This window comes from Dioscorea cayenensis, chromosome 6 (genome assembly GCF_009730915.1).
Source record: "Dioscorea cayenensis subsp. rotundata cultivar TDr96_F1 chromosome 6, TDr96_F1_v2_PseudoChromosome.rev07_lg8_w22 25.fasta, whole genome shotgun sequence".
Classification (NCBI taxonomy): Eukaryota; Viridiplantae; Streptophyta; class Magnoliopsida; order Dioscoreales; family Dioscoreaceae; genus Dioscorea; species Dioscorea cayenensis.
In genome coordinates, this window is record NC_052476.1 from 1142693 (window position 1) to 1154482 (window position 11790).

Genomic DNA, 11790 nt, shown 5'->3' on the forward strand with positions numbered 1-11790 from the left:
TGTTAAAAACGCGTTTCAAGATAAGGTTTGGAAATCAGAGGTAGCACCAAAGGAGGTTTTTTTCTTTAAATATTGTATATATATATATTTAAATACTTAAAAAAAGTAAATTTATACAATATTAAAAAAAATCCCACCAAAGGTAGCAATTTTTCCATTAATTAATTAATTAATTAATTCTCTTATTACGTCATTAAGGCCTTCCAAATTTCTGAGGAATATTGTAATAATTCTCATTTTTTAAATAAACATTTCATTTAATTATTTAATATTTATTATTTAACCCAATTTTTTTTTTCTATAAATGCCCCTTCAAGAGCAGCTGAATTCTCAAACTAAGTGAAGCTAAGAGATGGCCGGAGAAGGAGCTAGAGTGGCCGGACTCCGGCGACATCACCGGCGAGTCCAACCTCGGCTCATCCCTCGACGTGGGGCCGTTCTCAGAGCCGTCTTCTCCTCTCTCTTCTCTTTCTTCCTCCACCTCTGCGGCCTTGCCGGAGTTAGAGTTCAGCGCCCGCCACCGACGGCGGAGGCTGCGGCGGCGGCGGAGGCTGAGATCGGTGGCGGAGAAGTTGGGAATGACCCTTGAAACTTTTAGGACTATGCATGATGTTGTTGTATTATTATGATTTTTTTAATTAAAATTATTGTTTTATTTTCTTTGTTAAGTGTTATATTATATATCAAAGATGGGGTTATAAATAAATTTTTTTATTTGTGTTTTGATTTCATTTTTTTGTTTAATTCTGATGAAGTTTGGAACTAGTGAGCAAGAGATGTGATGATTATTATTTATTTATTTATTTATTTATTTATTTATTTATTGTTGTTTGGTGGGCAATGATCATACCATGCATTCATGTTGCTCTAAGTGACGTGTGGCATAAAACTTTCCATTTTCTTTAATTTCAGTTGGATTTAAAGAGAAGTTTTGATGAGAAATTTATTCTATATTTTTTAAAATTTTGTTTTCATTTTTTTGTAGCTTCAAGTGGTGTTGATTTTTGTTGATATTTATTTTTATCTTTTATTTCTATTTTTTGATAAAATTATAGAAAAGAAATGAAAATTCCGTTTGAGTGACAAATATAAACTGTAATTGTGGATGAATATAAAATTAAATATGAACATTCTCAAATTATTGTTATTTGATGGTTGATAAAAAATTATGGAATTATTTATCTCTATTTTATAATTTATTTCAAAGAGGATTAATCAGAGCAAACATAATAATAATAATAATAATAATAATAATAATAATAATAATAATTATTATTATTATTATTATTGTTATTATTATTTGACATGTGTTTAATAGTTTCGACTTTTTAAAATATATACAATAAAATTAAAAATCATTTTAAAATCACTCCCAACACAAAATAATATGGTAAAAATTATATGTTAACTTGATTTAGAAAATGCAGTGTAATGTTATCTTTAGTTTTGTTAATACTCAAAAGTATTTAAAACTATTTTTTTATTTTTGTTTTTTTTCCTAAATTCTAGATTTCTATATATTTTTTTTTAAAAAAATAATTCACAAAGTTTCCCCTAATTCCCAATATTTTTCGCTTTTAATTTGATGCGTTGACATTTATTTTAGTATAGCTGTTATTAGTAATGAAAATTTAATTCTTTAAGGGGCCTACATTCAAAACGCTATTTGCCAAACTACTTCCCAATATATATATATATATATATATATATATATATATATTAAACGAATATAAATACTTTAGGAAATCTTTCAATCAAATCAAATCATAAGTGTGATAAAAATAATTTTATTTATATTTGAACACTGCTAATTGTTAACATTCATTCTTATTAAATAAAAAGCATATCGAAATATTTAATATATATATAAAATATAAAAAATCATGCCTATTAGTTTAACATTGAATTTATTTTATTATTGTAAAACATTATGAATGATTATTTAAATACTTTTTATTTTTAAATAAAAATAAAAATTTAAATCAAACTCATAAAAATGGTCCAAGTGGAGGTAAAGGTGTCCTCATCGGTCATTATATACATAAATATTTTTATTTTATATATTTATATATATACACACACACACTAGAGTTGCAAGAAAAAATTTCATTCCAACACCATAATTTAAATTAATTAATATAACTAAAATTTAAATATTTATGATTAAAATCTTCATTTTTAAATATTAGGAATGATAAATGTTCATTAATGTTACCATTTTTTTAAAAATAATTATTAAATATATTTATTTAAAATAATTTAGATTTTTATAAAAGAAACATGTTCTCTCTTTAGTGTGGCCATCAAAATTTGACTTAATTAATATAAATAAAAATTAATTATTTATAACTAAAAATTTAATTTTTAAAATAATAACGCGTGCTTATTATTATCACTCCATATATATATATATTAAATTAATTATTAAATACATGTTTTTACTCCATCCGTTCCTAAATACATGTCATTTTAAGAAAAAAAAATTATTTCAAAATAGTTGTCGTTTTACAATATCAAAGCAATATTTATTCTTTTCCAATTTTACCTATATTTAATTTTCTAAGTTGTATAAATGAAGTGAGTAATATTTATAGTAAAAAAAAATACATGGTTTCAAGGGAGGGATAGTTTAATAATTTGGTTGTTTTTTATGTTAAAATTTAGATAATTTAATGCTATCTTTAATTCATGTGCAACATCCTTAAACGACATGTATTTAGGAACATAGGGAGTAAATAATACGGAAAGTACTTCCTCCGTTCTTTTTTATCTGTCGTGATTAACCAAATCTCACTTACCAAGAAACTTAGTTATTTAGTAAAATTTTATAAAAAAATAGTCACTTTTCCAAAACCACCTCTAATTTATATTTTCACATTTCTCTCTCATATTTAATTCAAAATAAATAAATAAATAAATAGAGTGTTAAGGGTAATTTTGTAAAAATAATAATAAATAGTTCTTGATGTTAGAAAATGTCAGATAAAAAGAAACATAGATTTGTGACAGATAAAAAAAACGGAGGGAGGAGGGAGTAAATAATAGAGTAAATATGTTAGGTTTTTCCCAACATACCCTTCCACATACTTAATATACCCAAAGTACCCCCCACTCCTTTTTTTTCCACAAGCGCGTTCTTTGCTATTATATTTACTTAATCACTAAGAATCTCTGCTTGTGGATGAGACGCCGGTGAAGTTCAGATCAGAGATGACCAGAGAAGGAGCCGCCGCACGTCAACTCCGGCGATCTCGCCGGCAAGTCCAGCCCCGTCTAATCCCGCCACGTGGTGCTGTTCTCAGAGCTGTCTTCGCTTCTCTCTTCTCTTTTTTTATTTCTCTCTGTGGCCACCGCCGTGTTAGAGTTCGGGCGGCGGCGGTGCCGGCTGAGCCGCCGATGGCGGAGGAGGGTGGCGGCGGAGAGGTTGGAAATGGCCCCTTGAACCCATGAATTCATTGAATTCTTGAGTAGTATTATTTTTGTTGTATTTGTTATTATTCTCTTGATGGAAATATTAATGATTGCATGCATTTCATCGTTGTTGTAAATTATGACACTTTATTTAATAAAAATAAAAAAAATTAATTCGATTTGTTAGCGTTCGTATGCGGATTTCTCTGCCATTACATGCTCTGTTATCTGTCTTGTCTTATGTAACTTTTTGTTTTTTGTTTTCACATCTAGTGGACTCTATATTTATTTTGTCTTTTCTTTTTATGTATTTGTCTTTGTTCGTTATAGACATTTTTTTGTTTGTATTATTTGTTAATAAAATTATTATTTATATATACTTTATTGAAAATAAACCTTATTCGATCATGTTTTGATTTAATTTATTAATTTTTTAAGCTATTATGCTAAGGTTTTATTGTTTTTTGGAAGACAATGAATATAATATATATATATATATATATATATATATATATATATATATAGATTTAGTATTTTCATTTTTGTTTCCTAATACTTTAGAGGAAGGTGATGTGATGATTGAAACAAATCCAATACTTCTTTCAAGTCACACACAAAAAGAGAAGAATAAAGTTTTAAAAAAATAATAATAAAAATACTTTAATATTAAATCGCTTATTTGTCTGTGGCTTCATATTTATTCATTTAAGTTTATAATAATGATTTGGTTATAATAATTTAATTAATTTTTATTATATAATTTAAGAAGAAAGGTACCCCGAGCATAATTTTTCTTTTATTCTAGAAGGTTGTACTTTTTTTTTTAGGTAATAGAAGGTTGTACTTCAGATAATAATTCTAATTCATTAATTAATGATAATTTTAGAGTGAAGGTTATTAAATATTGGATAAATGTGTTTAAAATAATACTAATAATAAAGAGGTCAAACAAGGTTTTATATATACATAAATCTAAATTTTTTAGTTATGAGTTTTTGAAAGTAATGTTTAATTAACACGCTCATAATTAAGATGATTAATATTCAGAAGTTTGCTAGAGACCTACCTTCAGTTGACTAAGTCTCTAATTAACTACTTAATTAATTAATTTAGCAATCTAATTATTTGACATGTGATGCAAAAATAGAGTGAAGAATGAATTCAAACATGAAGATGAATTTGCAGAAAAAAACTATCAATATCTTGAAATTTTCAACAGTTTGATGTTGTTATATATCTTCACGTGACATTGAATCATAATATCTTTTATTATTTTATACCATTTGACCTTAACTACAGTTTATGAAAAAATTTAATCAAAATAAAAAAGAGATTAATATAAAGAAACATGGTTTAATTAGCAATGATACAAAGAAATACCATAATTAAGATCATATATATATATAGAACAATAACTCTGTGATCAAATTATTCACTGATTGTTTTGTTGTTGTTCTTGGCCTGCTTTAGAATTAAGCAGAGGTTGCAGAGCCTTGACGACGATCGTCATGTTCGGTCGGAAATCGGCTTCGTATTGAACACATAATGCTGCTACTGCTGCCATCTGAATCAGTTTCAAACTTGTTCAGAAATTTCTCAAACTATATAACTAAAAATACGAGAAAATTTCCAATATATTTATATATATATACCTTTGCAACTGCTTTTGGTGGGTATTCATTGTTTAATTTTGGATCAACACATTGCTTAACTTTATCTTCACTTAATCTTGGTGTTGCCTAAAATAGATTATCACAAATGCAGATCAATTATGACTTCATGTAATTTAACAGTAAGATTGCTCATAAGAAAAACAAATTAAAAGTAAAACAAAAGATTACCCAAGTGACAAGACTTTGTTGTCCTTTAGGCATTGTATGATCTACTGGCTTTCTTCCTGTTAATAATTCAAGAAGTATAACTCCAAAGCTATACACATCACTTTTCTGGTTCAATTGTCCAGTCATTGCATACCTGAGATTGAATTTAATTTCTGAATGTCAATGAATTTTCAATGTTTTCAATCTTAATGTTATAAAATGTAGCTTACTCTGGTGCATGATAACCGAAAGTGCCTAAAACACGGCTAGAATGAAGACGGGAAGCTGCGTCGGGTGACTGGCTTGTCAGATTAAAGTCAGATATTTTCGACAAGAAATCGTCGAATAAAAGAACATTGCTTGATCGAATATCCCGATGGACGATCGGTGGTTGTACTTTTTCATGAAGATATTCAAGGCCTCTTGCAGCACCATAAGCAATTTTCACTCTTTGATTCCAGCTCAAAATAGGGCCAGGATTCGCGTCTTGTGCTCCTTTCCTCCCTGCAATCAAACACATAATCATTTGTTTTTTTTCGTACTCGGTATCATGCAATCAAAATTACACTAAGCTTACCATGTAATATATCATGCAGTGAACCATTGGTCGCGAATTCGTATATTAAAATCCGGTTATTCGCCTCCAAACAATAGCCTAATAACTCGACAAAGTATTCATGTTTGAGTCTTGAAATCAATGAGAGCTGCATTAGTAACAACAAATGAGCAAAATGTATGAGAACAAAAACCAAAAATTAAGATACAATGTTGTGCTCTGTTGTTATACCTGTCCTGCAAACTCACTATCAGATTCTTGTGAGGCATTAAGGTCGAGTTTCTTAATCGCGGCATGTTGTCCGGTGCTAAGTGTTGCTTGATAAACCCGGCCATACGAACCTTCACCGACAAAAGCTTTCTGGTTGAAATTGTGTGTTAACTTGTTCAATTCCGCTAACGGAATTGCCGGAACTTCAATTGGTAATACTGTTTGTGCTGGTCCAGTTTTGACAGCATTTGATGTTCTTGGCTCTCTATCATTCCCTTCATTGAAATGCAGTAAAAATTCAGAAATAATTCACATTCAAATTGCAGAAACAATGCTGAAGATGAAGAATAAGATTATGAAAACTTAAAGAGGGTTTGAATTTCAGAAATATATAGAAATAATGAATACCGGGAGCATTTCGACTTGGAGGAGGAACTGATGGATGGAGAGGTTGGCCAAAGTTTTCCTCTTCACCACCACCACAACACAACATCTTGATTTGCTTTCAAATGTGCATTAAATATTGAATTCACAAACTGAACTCAAACCAAGAAATATATTAAGAACAATATGAAACTCAGAATGGAATTTTTCTCACCTTGAGATTCAAAAAAATTGATGAAATTGACAATAGAAAGGGGAAGGCAAAAAGAATGCAAAGAGAACAATAGAGACATGCTAATTTAGAATGAGAGGTTGGGAAGGAATTCAGTTAAACTTTCCCGGGAAAAACGGTTATGTTAGTTACATACATGTTTATTTATTTATTTACTTATTATTTTTATAAAAGTGTTTGGAAAATAAAAAAAAACTAATAATGTAATAATTATATTATCTTCATGCAATGTTCTTGGACTTGAAAGAGCATTTGCGTATAATAATTTTGTACTTAATTAGAACAAGTCCTTGGGAAATGACTAGCTAGTGTAAACAATGTCCCACCAAAATGCTAATTGTCAAAGATTCTCTAAAAAACTATTACAAAAGTACTTAGTTTTTTTTTGTTTTTAATATAATTTCTAGAACTTCATATTAACCTTCATTTGATTTAATTATTCATTTTTTCTTTTGCCATAAAATTCCCAATTTTTATATGAAGCCACGTATATAAAACTTAAGGCCCAAGCAACATGGTAAACTTTTTGCAAAATAATTCAATTAACACAGTAAAATAGTTTTTTTTTTCATCCTTGTTTAATAAAATGAATTTTTATATATAATAACCTAAATCTCTCATTCTCAACTGGGGCGCAGTTTTGTGCACATGCCCTGATATATATAATTATTGTGGCTTTTTTTTTAATAAATATATAATAATTTGATTTTAATGTTATGATGCCTAAATATTTTATATGAAAAATACAAAATAGTTATTTAAACCTAATTTAAGACATTAAAAGAAAAGTAAAATAAAATAAATGGTTCACAAGTAAAATTTTGAAAAAGAAAAAAATGATGTCATGGAAAGTAATTTTGTTAATTGTCAGGGTTGGGAAGTGAAAAACTGCTTTTATTAATAACAACTTAAAACCGCGTAACCGCGTGTTCTGCCAAGTAGTCGGACTTGGTTAATAAAGTTAGACGCGGAGAACACCAGACCGATCTCTTTCGATATATACATGTGTCGTTACTCCCATCTCCTTGGTACTCTATACTCACCGGCGGTGACACTAGCGAAGCTCGGAGATGGCGGGAGCTATGGTTGGCGGCTCGGCTTCATACCCTCGGCTCATACCGCGCCGTGGAGCTGTTCTGAGAGCCGTTTTTAGCTCGATCTTCAATTCACTCATCGGCTTCTGCGCTCTTTGCGGCGGCGGCGGCGGCGGTGCTAGAGTTGAGCCGGCTGGTGAGCTGCCAAACGTTTACGGCGCCGGCGGAGAGATCGGAAATGGAACTCGAGCTTTGGAAAACTATGCCGAGTTTGTTGTAATTTTTTTTTTTAATACTAGCGATAAGTTTTTAAGTCAGAAACATGCACAGATATTGGCCGTATCCATAAATTTAACAATATCGTGCTTTCACTTAAGTTTTAATTTTTATTATTTTTATTATTTGATTTGATTTTTTTTTTTTTTTGTAAATATGAGTTTGTAACGTGTAAATAAGGCTCGTGCTTTCAATGGTATTTAATTTCTTTTTCTTTTTTTAATAAATTGTAATATAAAATTTGGAAAACAATTTTAACCGTTGGATTATTGATCAGAAGGTATATATACAGAATATCCTGAGGCTTGAGCTAGCCAAAAGTAACTGTATAACAAGGATCCGCTGCTATACCTTGAACACAAAAAAAACACTAGATGTTGAATCTGGGAATGACACGTGTCCACCCGATATTTATTTATTTTTTTTAAAAAAAAAGAAAAAAAGAAAAAGAGTTAAATCAGCAAATTATTGTTCTTTATTCCTGCAACTGTTTTTGAAACAATTTCAATATCAACTATTAAAGCTTAGATGAAATTGGGAAAATTAAAATTATCAATTAATTTAATAATTATATTTAAATATCTAGTTTTACTAAAAAATTAAAAGTCAAAGTCAAGTAGTGGGGTTGCTTTAGCATAACAATGGAGTTTAGAGAAGAAGAAGAAGAAGAAGAAGCCGGCTGCCATGGCGGCGGCTTCTTTGGCTCTCACCGTCCTCTTCCTCCTCATCACCACCGCCCCCTCCGACCATGGTATAACGCCGGCGACGTTATCCCCTTCTATGCCTACAAAATTGGCCCTTTTCACAACCCAGTGTATGCTCTCCAATCCTAGATTTTTAGAGAAAAAGGTGGCACTTTTATGCGTCTCTTACTCTTTATTGGTCTTCATTCTCACAGAGAAAAGCACAGATGCTTCAATCTTTCATTTTGGTCCTCACCTCAGGTATGTCTCTTGCCTTTGCTTCTCCCTTTGATTGTTCATGGGTTTATTTTTAGGATTTGGATTTCATGGCAGACGTTGCAATTGAGGAGAAAGAGACTCTTGGGCAAGTGCTTGAAGGTGGTGATCTTGTTGTTGCTCCATATAAGATTGAGTTCCTTGTTGATCTTGAATCACATGAGGTTGAAGGGAGAGGAGGTGACCAAGTTTAGGGATGCAGTTAAGACTTGAGAGTGATTACTAGTTCTAAATGTTCTTGGATGGTCTCCCAATTTGAGGATTTCTTGGGAGGATTAACCATTGAAATTACCCAGTTCCAAGTAAACCCAAGTATTTACTCTTTGAAAAACTGTATTTTGGGATCTTTTTCAAAGAGGGGATCATGTTACTGAGTGTTATCTTCAAATGGAGTTGAATTCAGATGAATATGTGGATATTACTGAGGACAAGGAGATGAAAGTGGAGTTTTTGTATTCTGTGAAGTGGAAGAAGACTGACATTCCCTTTGACAAAAGAATGTAGAAATACTCCAACTTTAACTATTATAGGGAGATTCAATGTTCTCAGCTATAAATTCATGTGTTTTGGTTCTTCTCCTCACTGGATTCCTTGCAAACCATACTCGTCCATGTGTTGATGAATGATTTAGCAAAGTGAAAATTTTCTCTCTGTTTGATACTACATTGTTGCCTAGGCTTTAGATTCAATGTTTTGATTGCATAGCATGGAAAATGTTTGACCAAAACTTTCTCCAATTTTTATACTGTAATACTGACTTTTGATGAATTGGAATAGTGATTTTTTTTTTTTTTGGTCTTGTAAATGATCAACGTTTTAAGGCCCCATGATTAAGCTATGTCAGCATAAAAATGATACTTTGATGATAGATATATACTTAGTTATTAGCTGAAGTGCATGAGCCCATTGCATCAATTTACTCTGATTGTACACTTTGTCCTGTAGTTTTGATGAACAATTTTGTTGTTGGATTAATCACCAGTTCATTGTGCTAATTTGATTCCTTTAGTATTAATGTTTACGGATCAGATATGCCCACGAGGACTTGATTATGGACCAAGAAGAGACAAGGTGGAAGATCATTGATGGAGATGTCTTTAGGTAGTAGGTACCCATAATAACATTTTTGTATGTATCTTTGTCAAATAAGGTTAATTCCAATTATCTTTTCCTGTCCTGATGTTTTTTTTTAATCAGCATGAAGTACATCATTACTTAAATTTTGATTATTGGATTTCTTGGTACATTCCCACCCTTTAATCAAGGATCTTTTGTAACTGCACTTATTATATGCACTTTCATTGGCGTTGGCTGGCTACACTTCCACTTCTTTTTACCATCAGCTTGAAGGGGGCAAACTAGGTATGTACTCAATTTCTCTTCTTTACCATATCATACCTTAACTCTAACTTGGTCTATCATTGTTGGCAGGTAAACAATATTATTATGATTGGATTTCTGCTTTTTCGGGCCTCTATTCGTAATGTCCTGCATTCTCAATACTGTTGCTAGAATTTATAACTCAAATGCTCATTCTCACATGAATTCTGCTAGGCTCTCCTTTGCTAATTTGGTTTGGAATCATCGGTAGAAACCGAAGAGTAGAATTGGAAGCTCTGTGTCAAACCACCAAATGCCCCAGAGAAATTCCTTCACTACATTTGTACAAGGGCGGTATTCCGGAAATGGCCTTGTAGTCTTCCCTTCAGTACAATCTATGTTCTATGTTACTACATTTTAGCAATTGTATGGGGTCACAAATTTTACAAAATGTATGGCGTTCTCTTGATCATTTTCATAATTCTCCTCGTCATCACTTTTAGATTTTGCTTCTGAAGATCATCAATGGTGGTGGAGGTAATCCTAATAGTGCTATCAATCTTCCATGTGTGTGTGTGTGTGTATATATTTTCTGCAGATTGACATTGGTTATTTACTGATTTGCTGCAATTTTGGTCTCTCTTTTATGGTGAATCAAATGGAATTTTGATGTATTGATACTGCTTCTGCTTCTGCTTCTGCTACTGCTACTGCTACTGCTACTGCTATGATTGTTCAGACATGAATGGTTTTTTTGCAAACATTTTCCTTCTTTGGACATATGGCTTGCAAACTTTATGCTATGCTATATTTTTTGTATGCTTGGAACTGTGGTTTTTTATAGCATCATTAATATTTATTTGTTATAGATTAATATATCGATCGATCAGGTATGAGTAATAAAACAACTAGTGGTCAGTCAGTTATGTGTTACAAGTGATGCATGAACAAGACGTATGGTCGAATCTTTATATTAAAGTACTGTAACCACTGTATTGTTACTGTAGTAATTGTTTATTGGGTCCGAATATGTTTCATTTAAGGTTGTTTTGAAGTCATTTATGGTATATTTTAGGTGGTTTTTAATAGTGGTTGTCGTTTCCATTAATATATATATATATATATATAGAGGTTTCCATTAATATATATATAGAGGTTGTGTACTCTAAGAAGTAGATTTTAAATCTATAGACGTTGATTTAACGTTGATTTAGAATCCAACAGTTTACGAGTGATTACTGTATTTATAAATAATAATGTACAATAAAAAATGAGTTACACATATTTTAATTTAAATCTTTTAATCATTTCTGTATAGTAACTAAACAAATTACAACCGTTCAATCTTATTCTTACTAACACCTATAGTATAAAATTTAAAAACTAAAAATACACTCATATCGGATTGTTACCCATTGCTGACATCAACAAACGTCGTAGAAACTTTAGCTCATATATATATATATATATATATGGAAAAACATCATCTAGGTAAGTCTCTAGATTTCAAATCTAGGGATGTTTTAAATCTAAGCCATTGGATTATCATCTGATGGTTGATTGTTTACATAACACTGTACACATTTTT

General features: G+C 30.7%; 2 protein-coding genes across 2 annotated transcripts; one reads left to right on the forward strand and one right to left on the reverse strand.

The window, feature by feature from the left end:
- Nucleotides 1-351: 351 nt before the first annotated feature.
- LOC120263708 (probable protein kinase At2g41970) lies at nucleotides 352-6490 on the reverse strand. The gene is made up of 8 exons (XM_039271677.1): nucleotides 6406-6490; nucleotides 6019-6272; nucleotides 5809-5935; nucleotides 5462-5735; nucleotides 5253-5385; nucleotides 5064-5150; nucleotides 4870-4975; nucleotides 352-554 (listed from the first exon to the last, which is right to left on the reverse strand). The coding sequence occupies exons 1-8, from the start codon at nucleotides 6488-6490 to the stop codon at nucleotides 508-510; spliced, it is 1113 nt and encodes a 370-aa protein (XP_039127611.1). The 3' UTR covers nucleotides 352-507.
- Nucleotides 6491-8552: 2062 nt separating this feature from the next.
- On the forward strand, nucleotides 8553-9671 carry LOC120262858 (transmembrane 9 superfamily member 4-like). Its single transcript, XM_039270763.1, has 3 exons — nucleotides 8553-8737; nucleotides 8822-8867; nucleotides 8940-9671. Exons 1-3 carry the CDS (start codon nucleotides 8565-8567, stop codon nucleotides 9093-9095), a joined length of 375 nt encoding a protein of 124 aa, XP_039126697.1. The 5' UTR covers nucleotides 8553-8564; the 3' UTR covers nucleotides 9096-9671.
- The last annotated feature ends 2119 nt before the right edge of the window (nucleotides 9672-11790 follow it).